Here is a 16,097-nt window from a genome sequence, read left to right as displayed (position 1 = left end):
CATAAAATCATTCCGAAAGTTTGCTCTAAAGGTTCGGGCCCTAGTAGGAATGCTGGACCAGTTGGGCGACATAGGCCAAACGGAGCTAAAATGTGGATCACATGTCACCCGAGTATTAACTAAATTGCCGCATCATCTCAGAGCAGACTTCAAGAGACATATTAACCCTCTTAGAACCCCCATCCCTACCTTAGTACACTTATCAGATTGGCTCGAATACGAAGTCAGGGTACAAGACGATAGTATGCAGTCCCCCCAAACCGCCAGCAGAGACCGCCCTTTCACCAAGAAAGAGCAAGCACAAGGGGTTAGGCCTAGAGGTACATTTGCCCTCCTTGGTAGTGATCATAATCAAATAGAAAGCACAACAGTTACATGCGAACCCGAAGAAACTACAATAGAACCAAAGAAATTCTGCCCATTCTGTAACACCACTCAACACTATCTCAACCAGTGTACAAACTTTAAGATTCTCACAAAAGAGCAAATTAATAACTGGATTAAGACATACAAGAGGTGCTGGAGATGTGGGCGTAACCATTTCTCATCACAATGCACTTTAAAGGCAAGATGTAATAAATGCAAAGGGAAACACTTGGAAGTGCTTCATGAGGTAAATGCCGGTGAATTTCCCACTCCCACATCCATCCATTCGATCATGGCCGACAGCCCCCGTGCAATAAATTCTACCGCCGAAACACTCGATGTGGACAGACCAATTGGACACAATAAAGTGCTGCTCAAAATTATTCCTGTCACCCTGAGACATGGAGATGCATCACTCGACACCCATGCTGTGCTCGATGATGGATCGGAGCGTTCCTTTCTACTTCACGAGGCAGCTCATTAGGTATCCTGGGGAGCCCGGAGGACTTACACCTGCGCACTGTACGGCAAGATGTCTGTATCATTCATGGTGCCTCTGTGTCATTCACCGTGTCCTCAGCGACCAATCCCAATTATAAATACCAAATATAAGATGCCTTTACAGCTAAAGAGCTAGCTCTAGGAAGTCATTCCTACCCAGTAGCCGCCCTCAAGACGAAATATCACCACCTGAGAGAGTTGCCAATCCCGGAAATATATAATGCACAACCACTGCTCCTAATAGGGTCGGACCATCCACACCTCATCCTACCAACAGAGCGTGTCCGGCGCGGACCACTTGACGGTCCAGCTGCAATCAAGACAGCGATGGGCTGGACCCTGCAAGGTCCTTCCAGGTACCTGAAGCATTCGCCCCACTCCGCGCAATGCCATTTCACCTCCACTCAGCCACCCCAAGCCAATCTTCTTACTCATGTCGAACGTTTATGGCAGTTGGACATCTTGCCTTATCGAAGTGAGAGGGTGGTTACCAGGTCCAGGGATGACACTGAAGCACTCGAGACGTTATCCCAAAAACCTGTCAAGGGTGACGTAAATGGTGCCCCCAGATATGCCCCACTCTTGTCGTGGAGAAAGAATCTGCCACAGCTGGTCACACCCAAAGAAGCTGTTCTACCTCATTCACGCAGTATGAAGAAAAGGTTAACAAAGGATAATAGTAAGTTGATAGCTTATGAAAACGAGATCAACAAGCTACCCACCTTGGGATACATCAAGAAAATCACACCTGACGAAGTCGATTCCAGCGAAGGTTGGTACATTCCCCATCACACGGTAACGCACAATGCCAAAAACCGAATAGTGTTTAACTGTTCACTCAAGTATAAAGGACTATCACCGAATGAACATCTGCTGCCCGGCCCCAGACTCACCTCAAGTCTTTTGGGGATCTTGTTGCGGTTCAGAAAGAATATGGTGTCCATTAGCAGCGACATAAAGGGAATGTCCCACCAGATGCGTCTCCTTCCCGAAGATCAGTCGTACCTGAGATTTCTCTGGCGGAACACAGTGACTGAACCCCCTGAAGTGTACCATTGGTTAGTTCTGTTGTTCGGAACCGTCTCAAGCCCTTGCTGTGCTACGTTTGCTTTGCAAACTCATGTGACAAATAACAGTCAACCTAATGAAGATGTGCGTGCGGCAATTGAGCGTCGTTTCTACGTAGACAATTGGCTGAAAAGTTTACCATCAGTCGAGAAAGCTAAGTCACTAGCCAAGAAACTACGAGATTTGCTGGCAGAAGGTGGATTTGAACTCAGGCAGTGGGCAACCAGTCACCCAGAAACGCTTGAACACCTTCCCGTTGAGTGCACATCGGAAAGTACAAAACTTTGGGTCACTCAAACCCATCGTGACCCATCTGACATCGCAGATCCCGATCCCATTACACCAAATACACTCTTGACGGGGCGGCATGATTCATCTCTGCCACAGGTGGTGTACCCCGAATCCGATCTTCTGAGCAGGAAGCGTTGGAGACATAGTCAAATTCTCGATGACCAGTTTTGGAAATGCTTCACACAAAATCACCTGCCCGCCTTACAAACTCGTAACAAATGGACAGAGGACAAGGATGACCTCAGGGTCGGAGCTGTGATGATGTTGGTGGACCCACAGTCTCCGAGAGCCCTTTGGCTTGTCGGAATAGTTAAGACTACTATACAGGGAAGAGACAATAGGATCCGACCGGCAGAGGTTCGCGTGAATGACAAAATTTTCGTAAGACTGATGTCTCGCCTCATAAAGTTGCCCGCCTTTCCACCAGAAGAAGACAATTAACTGGCTTCAAGGGATACAAATCTGCTTCTCAGATTTGGGGGCGGCTGTTAAAAAGGTCAGGTCGTTTTGTAGTATGCAGTTGTAGCACCCTCTGGTGGCTGGCCTGTTCATACAATTGAATTTTAGATGGGCATGTTTTTAGCCACCTATTTTAGGACCCACGAAAGGTAACAGACAAGGGATGTACAGTCATTCTCTCCGAAGCCATCCAACCACAAGGTGTGTGTGCATTAGCATGTAAGTGACCCAACATAAAATATCCTTTTTTGTGGGAACGCGATTTGTTTGTGGGCATTTCAGTTAATGTTGTTTGTGCTGTTTTGTTGATTTGTTATGGTTATGACTACGGCAAATTAGTATTGTGTTGATGAGGTTTTCCATTGTATCCGCTCATGTTTTCTTTTTATTTGTTCTACAGAAACCACACACACAAACACATCCATATCGAAACAAATTAAAGATTACATGGACCAAACTGGTTTGATTATTCCTCATCTGGACAATATTGTGTTCTAACTGGACATACTGCAGCGGTTATCAACTCCTGAAAATCAATCCTACAAGCAAATATTTTACATATACTATATATATATATATATATATATATATATATATAGAGAGAGAGAGAGAGAGAGAGAGCGAGAGAGAGAGAGAGAGAGAGGGAGAGAGATAGGTGTGTTGGCAGGAAAGCGGCCGTCCAAGACCGGAATTTGACACAGTGATTTAGAGTTATCAAATAAATCACCATGCGTGTCTTTGAAATGTGGGAGGAAACCAGAGAATCCGGAGAAAACCCACGCAGACACTCTTTTTTTTGCTTGTTTGTTTCTTTGTTTGTTTTTTGCTACAAATACAAAATTGTAATGCACCTACAAGTTGTTTTTTTCTACTCCAAATTTATGGGATTTCCTTCGTTCCTGTTACTGCATCAAATTTACCTCTGCCTCCATGTTTCAGTTACAAACTACCCATCTAGCCATTATCTGTACTACTTCTCCTCACGAGGGTCGTAGGCGTCCTGGAGTCTATCACACTATCTTCGGTCAGTAGGCGGGGTACCCCCAGAACTGGTTGCCAGCCAATCGCAGGCCACACAAAGACAAACAACCACTCGTGCTCACACTCACACTTCGGGACAATTTAAAGTGTTCAACCAACCTATGAATTTCAACTTAAATTGTACAATTCCTAGTCAGATTTGCAATGAAAAGATCTAAATGGAACAATACAAATTCAATGAAGGTAATTCAGATTCATTTTTCCCAATGCAATTATTCAAGTTTAGCAATTCAAATCAATTATTCAAATTCAGTTTCTGGTAGCACATATTTCTCTCCCAAAATGAGCCCCATTTCATGCCAAATTGGTTAACAGTGCAATCAGCATTTCTGCCTCGAATTATGTGTTATTGTAAAACATTACATATAATTCACCAACTGTAACGTGTTCAATTATCTTCGAACAAAACTTCAACAGAAACTCTAACGGCCGGAATTATTTTTCTCGTTCCTGGCACTTTTTCCTGAGCAGGTGACACTCAGAAACACTCATGCAATTTTTTTTCTGAGCAAAATAACATAACAAACACAACCTGGCAGCCGTTTTGAAATATGACCACAAAGTTAGTTTCTTTTTTTTTTTTTCTAAGAAAGGAACACGTTTTTTGTCACTTGGTTATGTCAAATACTATGCTTGTATCACAAAGCTCACAAATCAAACCAAAACCCACATTTACCTGCTCTTCTGCCATACGTATTCAAATACAGCAGCCATCAATCTGTTTATTTCACTTTCTTGGTGACATTCATTGATTTTGTGCAATACAGTACATATCATTTTCACCACACAGAAAGTAGTCAATCATTTTAATACTTAAGAGCCAGAGTTTAACAGACATAACTTAATAAAATGTGCTTGGCATTTTAATGCACAACATTTTTAAAATAAATCATTACATAATAACTCAGAGTTTCGGCTCACTTCTGAAGTTATGAAAACTACTTCTATGTTGGCTCTGACATAATTAGGACAGAAACGACTGAAAACACAATTTACAGGATCCAAAATTTAAATAGCGCTGAATATGTAAATTCTAACAAAATGACTGGAAAGGTCAACTAAGTTCACTCTGCCGCTGAGCTAAAACGATGCACTTACCTAAAACAACCACACGATGTCAGCTTTTTACCATTTTTGAGCACATGACTGCACTGCCGTCTTAAAACAATAACAGCCTGCTTGCTACGGGTCCTAAAGTACATTTATCTTGTCTACCAATAATCCAAAAATCCTTGTTAGTTTAAAAGCAAAAACAAACAAACAAAAAAACAAATAAATTAACCTCAAAATAAAAATGAGTGGTCACCATTTGACGTTCTAAGTCCATTAAATATTTCAAGTACAGTACTGGTGGAACCAGTTTAAGAGTAAAACAATAACCTACTGAGTAGAAAAAAGAGGCTGAGGGGAATGTTTGACTCTGTGCAATTCTAACAGGGAGTCAGTCAGTACATTATGGCAGAGGTCTCAAGTCCAAAGTCCAACATTGTTGTTTAAGTCTTATGCGTCCATTTTTTTTTAATCACAATGACCACAGAAGAAGCAATATTGCTTCAAATAAGGCCTCACAATATCAGTACAAAAAGGTAAAAGGGCAGGCAAAAGTTTCACAACCTTTGCTCCCAGATGAAAAATATCCAAAATACAAAATAATTAATTAGGTCTTAAAAGAGTGATACCTGTTTGACTTCTCTCCTTGAAAGCGCATCACACGAAGCATAATGTGGTTCTGAAGTTCACAATTTGATCTGAAAATTATCCCAATTTCTTATGAAAACATTGATTATAAACACTAAGAGTGGAAGTCTTTATAAAAAGAGAAGTTACAAACACGAACCAGCATTAAAAAATAAACATGTCTCCTCAAATTGAGGAACTAGTGCAGAGTCACTATAAAAGATGTGTTCAAAAACTCCCAAAGGAACCCAACTTTCAAGACATTTTCCATTAACACAGCTCTCAGGTGTAGTAAATTACATTTTAATATTCTAATGGATGGATGGAGGGATCTATTCATTGCAGTAACTGAAGTAGTCCAAGACCTACCCAAACCACTATGTAACTTTTTAAAACGTATCTTGCCAGACTGAGCGCCTAACATGAAATAGAGTTGAACTGCCACATTGAATATATTTTTACTCTTGAGTCTTCACTAGTTGTTCATGCAATTATATCACACAGCTCTTCTATTTTTCTAAAGATAAGCGAGCGCAGTACTAATGGAAATATAGCCTGTTTTATGTTTTATCATCAAAATTTTAACAGAAACCAACGTGACCTTCTAAATTGGGTAAAATAGTTGGAAAAAACGATTGGTCCTGAAATTAAAATGATTAAATTTCAAAGTATTTCCTTTATTGCCAGACACATAATCTTATGAATCAACCCTATGAAGCTAAACAGGTGTCATGTCTTTAAGCTTAATCAGGATCAGAAAAAAACAAAACAAAACAAAACAAAACTTTTTCTCCGTTTTAGAAATTCTGCCTACTTTAAGGACTCTCATCTCGACCTCTGATTCTTATATAGCTATCAAGTTCATATGACAAGAGACACTTTGACGCTTTAAGACAAATAAATACAGAACAAGCACGGAATATATCTCAGAGGCTTGCAGGAAAAAAAACAAGTGCACTACTACAAGAGGACCTACTCAAAGTCCTGTAATATTGTGTGACTGTTGGCTTGCTGGTGGAAATTTCGCCAGGGAGGGTGCTATAAGAATATATATATATATATATATATATATATATATATATATATATATATATATATATATATAGCATACATATAACATTAGCATAGAATGTTCTAGAACAAATGAAGCAGGTTTTGTGGTTAAATATAGAATGTGTGTAATTCTTTTGTTGTGTGTTTTTATTTTGCAGTTAACTCCAAATGGGTGTTATTTCAGAGCTTAAAGCATACCAAGGGACAGTGGAATGGTGCATTCAGGGTACCTTCACAATGTCTGGAAATCCCATAGACATTTCGATTAATATATATATATATATATATATATATATATATATATATATATATATATATATATATATATATATATGTATATATGGCCGCTGTCTGCTGGGCCCAAATTGTTTGCGATGCTAGAGATAAACTAACCAATTTTACTCATTAAAATCTGTATACTAAAAATATACACATATTTTGAAGTATTGTATCATAATATTTCAGTTTCACTTTAATTACATTGAGACCCTTTCAAAATGAATCGGCCCTCTACTCACGAGCTGTCACTGATCATAAGGCCGCAAACCTGACACTGTAAAACAACTGGCCTGTAGCACATTTTATTTATTTATTTTTTTGCGTGCATCTGAGCAGAAATAATTTTTTCTCATCAGCAAGGCAAATGTTAATAGATGGCATATTTTCTGTTATGATAACTCTGCATCAGCCTCTGTAAGCGCAACCTTTGGTGCATCTAAACCTGAAAGAAGCGTGTGTGTTCTGTGTGTCATTGCACAGAAGTGAGGTTTTAAGATACTGTATGTAAGGCAGGCCTGCATTGCAAATGTTCTCTGTTACCTCACTTGGATAAATAAAGGTTCAATAAAACAAAAACAAAAAAACAAGGGGTTTTTATACTTTATAGGAAACAGTGGCACAGAATATGATTCAAATGTAATTTGTGCTATCCTTTTCACAGAGTAAAGCCTGTTCACAAGGCCGTCAAAATGTAATGTACATGGAGATGACCAAAAAGGAGCTGGTATTGAACACACAATGGCCATTTTTTCATCAAGTGTTTAGGGCTGGTCCAGGCTCAGGGTCCTATTGGAGGACAGAGAATCTGATGGCTGGAATAGGCAACTACCCTCTGCCATCTCTGCTGCCGTCTGACTTTGTGGCTGAGCAAAAAATATGGGGGCCGATAGAGTCCTATGCACCCTGTTGGAGGATCCCTCAGTGCTAATGGTCGTCTGAGTGAGGTTGTCTGTCGAGTGTATATCTGCAAGTCCTGAGTCATCAGCTCGCATCTCAATCATCCACTCATAAGAATGTGAGAGCCGATCAACAGTTCCGGCTGCTTGGCTCTCTGGGGGCTGATAAGGCGGTGGCCCTGTAAGTGGGAAGTCCTCTGAGGTGTACAGGGCCTGGTTATGGATAATAATAGGGTCTGGGGAAGGAAGAGGGACCTCCTCATCCTCAACAGGATGTAGATCTTTGATGTCTTTGGTAGGGCTCTGGTCTGGAGATATAAAATCTGGCTGGTTGGATATGATGTGGAAGCTGAGCCCTGCTTTGGGACAACCACTGGCTGAGGGGGGCTTTCCTCTGGATGGCCTCAGTGGACTCAGCAGCACTGGCAGCTCCTGGCCCAAAGGCTTACGTGGCAACTCTTCAGGCTTCCCTAAGAAAACAAGTGGATAATACGGTGAAAAAAAGAATATATTGTGGGCTTGAGTAGCACTCAAAAACATTTCAGGTTGAATATGTCTTGAGCCAGTCCTGATGAGTATATTGGAAAAGGCATGAATGTATAGGCTGATGATATGCTTTAACACTCTGTGCATTGGTTGTGGCCATGCTAAAAGAAGACAGTCTGGAAGCAGTCAGTATTGAATTGTCGAGTTATGTACCTGGGGGAGGAAAATCCAGCTTCATCTTTCGTAATTCAGTCATAGAGGCCTGTAGCTGTTCAATGACTACGTCGTCACTGTAAAAAAACGTCTGAGCAATTCGCTCCAGCAGGAACTCTCGAAGCTCCTCCAATGACATCTTCAAGAGACGCTCTGTGCAAATACAGATATACATCCACAAGGCTATGTTAAGATCATACAAAAATGAGACAAATATATACCTCGAAACTTTTCCCTTTCAGCTGATTTTTAGATAAAATGCTCCAAAAACTTGCAAGGACCAACACTACTGACTAAAACTATCCCTTATTAAATACAAATAATAATAATCATCATCATCATCATCATCATAAATATTTGATACGATGGTACCTCACTAAGCAGTGAATGCTTGCAAAGGTTTCATTTTTTTCTGACAGATGCTGATGAAAATCAGGGGGTCGCCTCTGTCATTCGCAACATTTACAAATGCTAAGAGACAATGTGCAAATATTTGGGAAATTGCTTCCAAAAGACAGATGGCGACAACTGGAGGGTATTTGGGACAATATTTTGAGTTTTCAGCTCTCCAGCGTCAAAGATGGATTTGTGTAACTCGTCAAATTCAGCATAAAAAAACAAACAAACATTATTTATAGGTTAGTGCAGGTGGGCCCTAATTGCCTTCAAATTTCACTGTTATGAAAACTGCGTCACCACATCTCTTTTGCTATTTGTGTCCTTAATCTCATCCAAACAAGTGTTGTAAAACATTGGTACTTTTCATTACATTCCTCTTTGTGCCTTGTTTCCCCTGGCATGATGATCAATGTGGAGAACGGCTGCTGATATTTTCACGACCATAAGGCGCACTTTAAAGTCCCAAATCTTCCCCAAAGCAGACGAGGCGCCCTGTATTGCAATGTGCCTTGTGTACCGGCTGAGACCCATAATTCTATACAGATGCTATTCACTTGAGCAACGGGCCTGATCCGTCATAGAGAATTTCAGAGTGCATGTTAGCACACCCTGCTGGTTAGTGATGGGAATCTGGAGCTTTTATGAACCACTGAACCATTTGAAGCAATCACTTCAGTGATAAGGACATCTGCTGGCAAAAAAATAGAATTACAGTCAAATACTATGGAGGCTTTTAGACAGTAAAATACATGGAAACAATGATTGGATACCTAGTTCTTTATACCAAAAATGTTTATGTGTCTTGTGGCAGTTTTCCAGTATATAAAATAAATCAGGCAAATTGCTCATTCCTTGTTTAACGTCAAGCTCAGAAATGTCGGGAATGTCATTTATTTATTTTTTCAACAGTCTTCGGATTTAGTTCATTTAGAGAATGTAACAGTTACTGCTTTGGACGTCACAGGTCACGTGTTTTTCTTCAGACGGAGTAGAGCACTGCACTGAACAGAGGGTGTTCCTTAGCAATTTTATTTCCAGGTTTGAAACATGCACCGGAGCTTCAATTTCAGAGTGCTCATCACTACTACTTGTTGAAGTCTGAGACAACTGTGGGCAGACTTGACTGGGACAACTAAATTCTATGAATACCTCATTTGTTGATGGTTTCACACAATCAGTTAAAACAGACCAGCATATACGTGCGGGAGAAAGACGGACAAAAGGGCAGCTGTCCACGATGTCCTAGTCTGTTTTATCATTCATGTAATTGCAAGCAAGAAACATCACAGGTTTAGACAACAGACTGCAAAAAAAAAAAAAAAAAAAAACACTGCCCAAAGCACACCACTCACGACATCTCTCTAACCAGTCATCTGATTGGCTAAGGCTGATAGGCTCCTCAGTACTCTTTTTGGGTGATTTTTATTTTTTGGGGGGATATGAATGGCATGAGAGATGCATGTTTTGTGTAAATTGTGTTTCTTTGTCTCATTGTTTGCTTGTATGCTGTTCAGTGATAGTTTTGGTTTTGATTTAAAACCGTGACTCAAAGGGGTGTGATGACTAGTGACATCCCATCCCCTGACATTGGCTATGTTGACATGAGAGCTCACAGTGTCAATGATGCGACCAGTCAATGAGAGCAATCGTGTGCATCACCCAATCACAAGAGAACCATGCTAGAGTGCGTTTGTGACTTTTGTGGCTCGCATCCGTTTGCTTGCGGTGTTCTGAATTAACTGCACTAAGACAGAAAATGAACTACGGTTTAGTTAAATTGAAATTTTTGTAAGGCTGCTTCTTTGGCTGATAATATCTCCATATGGCATAAAATTAGTTATAGGTGAGCCATCATCACGTGAAAGACAGGCAAAGCACACAAATGAATTTTGTTTATTAAAATCTAGATAGTAAAATTAATAAGACGTAAAGATGTCAAATGTGTGTGAAAATGCTGACAATAATAACAGCAAGCTTTTAGACATCTTACTTTTGTGTAGCTTCAAGATGGCGTAAGACATGGCGGTGAGGAGCCTCTCACCCTCCAGAATGAAAACATCCCATAGGCGAAGGGTCAAAGTAAATGGTGTCTGCAAAAATCACATCATCACTATGGATTAGTGAATTTGTGGGATCTCCTTCAGGACAAAATCGGGCGATGTATTTGTTTTTGTTTTTCAGGACCGCAGACTTAATCTAAGCATCGAGACGGGTGTTTGTGGGAAAGAGAAGTGCTGACAGTGGCCCAATGGTTCCAAACCCCCACCACAGGATTTTGGGCCTGAATTGGTTTGGGAAAGATGAACAGTTTATATTGCGTCTGATGCAATATACTGGAGATTAAAAAAAAAATAAAATCACTGGGTTTTTGTTGAGGGGGGAAAAAAAAGATTCAGGAGTGGCCGATATATATATATATATATATATATATATATATATATATATATATAGATATATATATATATATATATATATATATATATATATATATATATATATATATATATATATATATATATATATATATATATATATCGTCATTGATATTAACATCAATCTTCCTTTGACAATGAGAAATTCTACATTATCGAGTATTTAAACGGTCTGAAAAGAAAGGACAAACGGGTCAATTAACTGTAAAAGGAGGAAGTGATGAAAGTCCACATTCGGTGAATCGGCATGCTAATCGGCACAGGAGCAGAAGGTTTTAAAACTTTATTCTGTGAATCAGTGGGTAGGATTCAGTCAGGGGCCCAGTTATGGGGGAATCGCCTGGAACTGATTTGGGGTTTGATAAGACAGATGTCGGTCAAAATGGCGACAATGCCAATGGTCGCTGTAAAGAGCAATTGAATGACGTCTGTTCAACTACGAACCATATGAAGGATTACATGACTTCATAAGCAAGATTACTGCTAAACAAAATATATGGTAGACCTCTGCATAGGACACCACTGACTTTGTTGATAATTCTCATTATGGAGAAACTAGTTGAAATCAATTGTCAGAAATGTTCACTAGAAATCAATTTTAGCACATTCTCTTATTCTGAGAGTCTGATGGTCGTTGGCAGTGGTAGATCAGTACTTAATGCAGCTCAAAATGTGATGATATCTGTCATTATGGAGTAATAGGTGAATTGGTGAATTTACTCACCCTGTCAATAAAACACTGTAAGAACCATTTCGTACTGTAAATGCCTGCAGACATTTGCTCTTTGTCCTGCAGAGAAACACATTAATGGTAAACCAGCAATCCTGACTAAAACTGAAAAATTGTACATCGCGCGGCATCTTCACAGATGTATTGCATGCAACACGCTCACATCTCACCATATGTTTCTTTAGTTTGGGAATGAGTTTGGAAATGATTTGATCATGATGAGCCTGGAATCGCTGAAGTTTGGGGAATCCGGGAACAAAAAATCCTGAGGGCAATAGGTTAAGGTTGTGGGCAAGACAGCAGAGAAATATTTAAATGACATCAAACCATATTTGAAAGAGCAATAGCAGCACACCCAGCAGGGAGTTGCACTGTCCGAACTTCCAAAGAGCAACGTACAACGAACCGGTCTATTTGTTGGAGCACAACATCTAAAAAAGCATGCGTCATCTTCAAAACATAAACTCACCATGCATGGCGTGTTTCTGGTTGGTCAGCAGCTGTGTCAGAGCCCAGAAGGCGTCTTCCTCGTTCATGTACATGAGCAGTAGTGCAGCGATTTGACTCATGCCCTGGCAATAACTCACTTCCTGCAGACCACAGGACAAGGTGAAAACAATTACATCGAGGAATTCCCACTTCCCACAGCTTTTGGCTCATGTCTTGTCGGATTGGTGAAACAGCAGCACAGCTTCAGGATGACCTAATCCTACGTGTTTTTTGTGGCATTGTGCATGAACTGAACCTAATTCCTAACATGCCCCCCCTCTCCTTGGTGGCTGGACCTTCCAACATGTGTTACCCATTTTCAGGGAGAGCATGGACAGTACTTTAACACTATACAGGAACAGCGCTGTCATAACAAAAAAATGTTTTACTTTTGTAGTCATGCTAAAAAACCCTCCCTGATAATAAGAATTTAAAAAAAAACTCTTTAAGGAACTGTCTGTATGTGAATGCTGAACAGCTGATACTGAGGTGAAAATCTGTGAATTTAAATGACTTGTTGAAATATAAAATGTTAGTCTTGAGAATTGGAATTGTTTGAATTGGTCAAGAAATGTGGCAGGGAAGGTAAACACAGAAGAGCTAATAATCTGTCGTTTTTTTGTGAATATTTTGGCAATACTAACAAAACATACAGTGTATAAATTAGAATTTAGATTCTCTTTAATTCATTGAGCTAAATTGTAGATGGATTTTTACCTCAAATTTCATGATGTTCACCCTTTATTCATTTTCTGATTTCTGATTCTGTTTATTCCGTCAGTCAAACCCTTTTTTGTAAACCACTCGACAGGCTAACAGAAAAAGAGTGGGGCATTTTTTTTTTCTTTGTTGAGCTCCGCGAACATTTCACTATATCACCATAGCGATAGCAGTCTCATATTTTAAATGCTCATTTTTCTTCTCTGTTTTCTCATGGAATTCTAAAATATGTAGAAACAGTTCCAATAAGGATGTAGAAGAATGGCAAAAATAAATCACCATAAACCTACTCATCTTTTGGAAAAATTAATTGATTTAATTCATTCAAAACCAAACCCTAAATAACCTGCCATAAACTTCCCTATAAACAAAAGATTTTCAAAAAAGCAAAAATAATGTTAAGAGAAAAAAAAAATCTAAAAATAGTTCTTTGGTTTTAAAGACAGGACAATAGCTCGTGTTGTGTGTTGATATATTGTGGTAACATATGAAGTCATTTCCGGGTTCCAGACATTTGCAGTGAAGATGTAAAAATAAATTTATAAAAATATGAATCATAATGAGAGCAAGTAGTACATGGTTTACTGTGATGGAGGAAAAATTGCCACTTACTGTGTTGTAGGCTGAATATGCCGACAGAACATTAAAGAGAGACTGCTGCCTGCAAAAAAGGAGAGTGGGTTCAAAGAAACGATATGAGCGAACTATTTTGCATAAAATATGCTTGCTTCCATCTGTTTTCGAATCGCACCGGTTAGTATATTTCAGAGCGACCGCCACCAACAATAAGTCCAGTGGAGTCTTCTAAAAATTGGAAATTCAAACCAATACTTTCTGTTTCAGTTGACCTTAGTTATAATCATAAATATCGCATGGTTGCAAACCACTGTTCCTTCCTCTACTGCTGCATTACTGATACGTCATTGTTTTGCATAACAGATGCAACAAAATCTGCATATACAGTACATATAATATACATTGTAAACCACAAACTACAACATTAGCCAAAACCTCGTCCACAGCGCGGCGAATGAAGCCATCAACTGCACATGGCTGGAGACATGTTTTCAGACAATGGAGCCCAAGCTCTCCAACTTTCTTGTACAATTGAGATGTGTATTTTGCAGTTAAATAAAGACACTGTTTGCTTATCCTTACTTTCCAGTGCCTCTTCCAAAATCGGCCTGTGATCTATTACAATGACATCATGCTGTGGAGCACTAGATTTCATTGAAACCCGTTTAAAACATAGCCAGCTTTTTGCTCTGTCTTAGTCTGCAGTAAGGTTGCCAAAGAAAATAAAACTGCCTGATTTCATAATGTTATGACAAATAAACCAATGCAAATAAATAGATAAGATGAAGTTTCCCAATCCCTTCTCAGATGTTTTATTTTTATTTTCAGTCTTCCTCATTTAATACCTTAATTTTATAGTCGGGCTCTTGTTTGAGGGATGAACTGGTCAAAATTAACGAGAGATGCAAATCAACTAGATGCTTTCACAACGAGCTGCAGATGGTGGTGATTACCGTTTTTAGCAGGATGGCTCACCGCCACACTGGCATCTCACTTTAAGGAGCTTTCTAAATGAGTGCCTGCCAAACAGATTCATGAGCGGCGCTGGATAAGGCTTCTACAACTGACCTGCAATGTAGCCAACCAGACCCAACTGCTTGTAACGTCTAAGGTGTAACTTTAGGTGAGCTGCAAATTTGCACACACGGAAGCAGAAATGCAGGCTCTCTCTAAATATGCTGCAGAGTGAGACTGTTGCATCAATAATAATAATATCTGTAGCTGATACACTGTAAAAAATGGGGCGTGACATTTGGTTGAAAAAATCTAGTAAAGTTTTTTTTCACACAGACAATTGTTTTTTGTAAATTTCACTACTTTATTGAATTAAAAAAAGTCACTCCAGGGTCGTCAGCTTTTACTTTTTCACATAGCTAATTTCAAACACAAGGTTACTCAATGTGATTGAGGACTGAACCAACAACCTCACGATTTGGAGACTGCTGCTCAACACCTGAGGTAAGGCTCTACGACTTGGAGCGAGTATCTTTGCTGGTATCTCCAAAAGGAGGCCAAAAACTCGCTTTGTAGGATTTTGAGGTTTGCACCTGACACCAATGATATATACTAACAGTACGTAGCAGTGGGATGGTTCAGGTTCAGAGTGGCTGTCTCCCAATCTTCAGGTTATGGGTTCAATCCGCTACCGCAGTGAGCTCCATTGTGTGTGAAATGTGTGTACAAAAACATAAATTGGGTTTAACCTTGGAGTGGCGTCTTAAAATTAATGAACTTCTAAAATGTACTCAAAAACTCCATTTAAATGTCATGATCCGCGTCGGGCATGACAGCCTTTTGTTATTGTTTTCATATGCATGCGGTTTTTGTTATTGTTTTTGTTGTTATTTTCTCCCCTCCTTCCTGCCATGTGCCTTTTCCTGTCTGTTTTGATCAGCTGAGCAGGGGCGTTTCCCCTCAGCACCTTGCCCTCACCAGCCACGCACCTGCTCCTCATCAACGATCACACACCTGCTCCCCATCTGCTCCCCTGATTACCGGACTACTTAAGCCTTCCATGCTCTCAACCCAGTGTCGGGTCATTGCCGAAACTCACGGGCAGCCACGACCACCTTTGTTCACGTTCTGCTCCTTGTTCATGTTCATGTTCATGCTCTGGTTCCCCTCTTCGTTCCCGTCTTTCAGTGTTGTTCCTCGCCCTGCCTCCCAGTCTAGTCACGTTAAGTTTGCCGTTTGTTATTTTGGCACCCTGCCACATTGTTTGCCCTGGTTTGTCCATTCAATAAATCCCCTTTACGCTACCCACCTCCTTGCCTCCTTCCCCTTGGGTCCATCTCCTCCTCGCCGACCGGCGAGTCCTGACATTAAATTTACTTAGAATTCCTGAGTGAAAAAGCGTTAACTAGGAATCTTCAAGTAAATATCACTCCCAATTTCTACAGTGAAACGATGAAGCTAAGTATG

At 40.0% G+C, this 16,097-nt stretch overlaps 1 protein-coding gene across 2 annotated transcripts in view; it reads right to left on the bottom strand.

Moving 5' to 3' along the window:
* Positions 1-4,431: 4,431 nt before the first annotated feature.
* LOC148336010 (USP6 N-terminal-like protein) overlaps positions 4,432-16,097 on the bottom strand; it is a 29,598-nt gene continuing 17,932 nt past the window's right edge. Inside the window, exons 7-13 of one of the 2 annotated variants that reach the window (XM_088297162.1) lie at positions 13,713-13,761; positions 12,361-12,481; positions 12,062-12,156; positions 11,886-11,951; positions 10,720-10,819; positions 8,331-8,483; positions 4,432-8,101 (exon numbers count right to left, since the gene is read on the bottom strand). In XM_088297162.1, the coding sequence (XP_088153288.1) occupies positions 7,497-8,101; positions 8,331-8,483; positions 10,720-10,819; positions 11,886-11,951; positions 12,062-12,156; positions 12,361-12,481; positions 13,713-13,761 (1,189 nt within the window). In that variant the 3' untranslated portion in view covers positions 4,432-7,496. The remainder of the gene's footprint in view (positions 8,102-8,330; positions 8,484-10,719; positions 10,820-11,885; positions 11,952-12,061; positions 12,157-12,360; positions 12,482-13,712; positions 13,762-16,097) is intronic. The other variant, XM_088297161.1, reaches the window with a different exon arrangement.

The sequence above is a fragment of the Idiotropiscis lumnitzeri genome, chromosome 5, assembly GCF_059441095.1.
Source record: "Idiotropiscis lumnitzeri isolate Australia: NSW breed Sydney's pygmy pipehorse chromosome 5, RoL_Ilum_1.0, whole genome shotgun sequence".
NCBI lineage: Eukaryota > Metazoa > Chordata > Actinopteri > Syngnathiformes > Syngnathidae > Idiotropiscis > Idiotropiscis lumnitzeri.
This window is presented reverse-complemented; position numbering and strand designations above follow the sequence as displayed.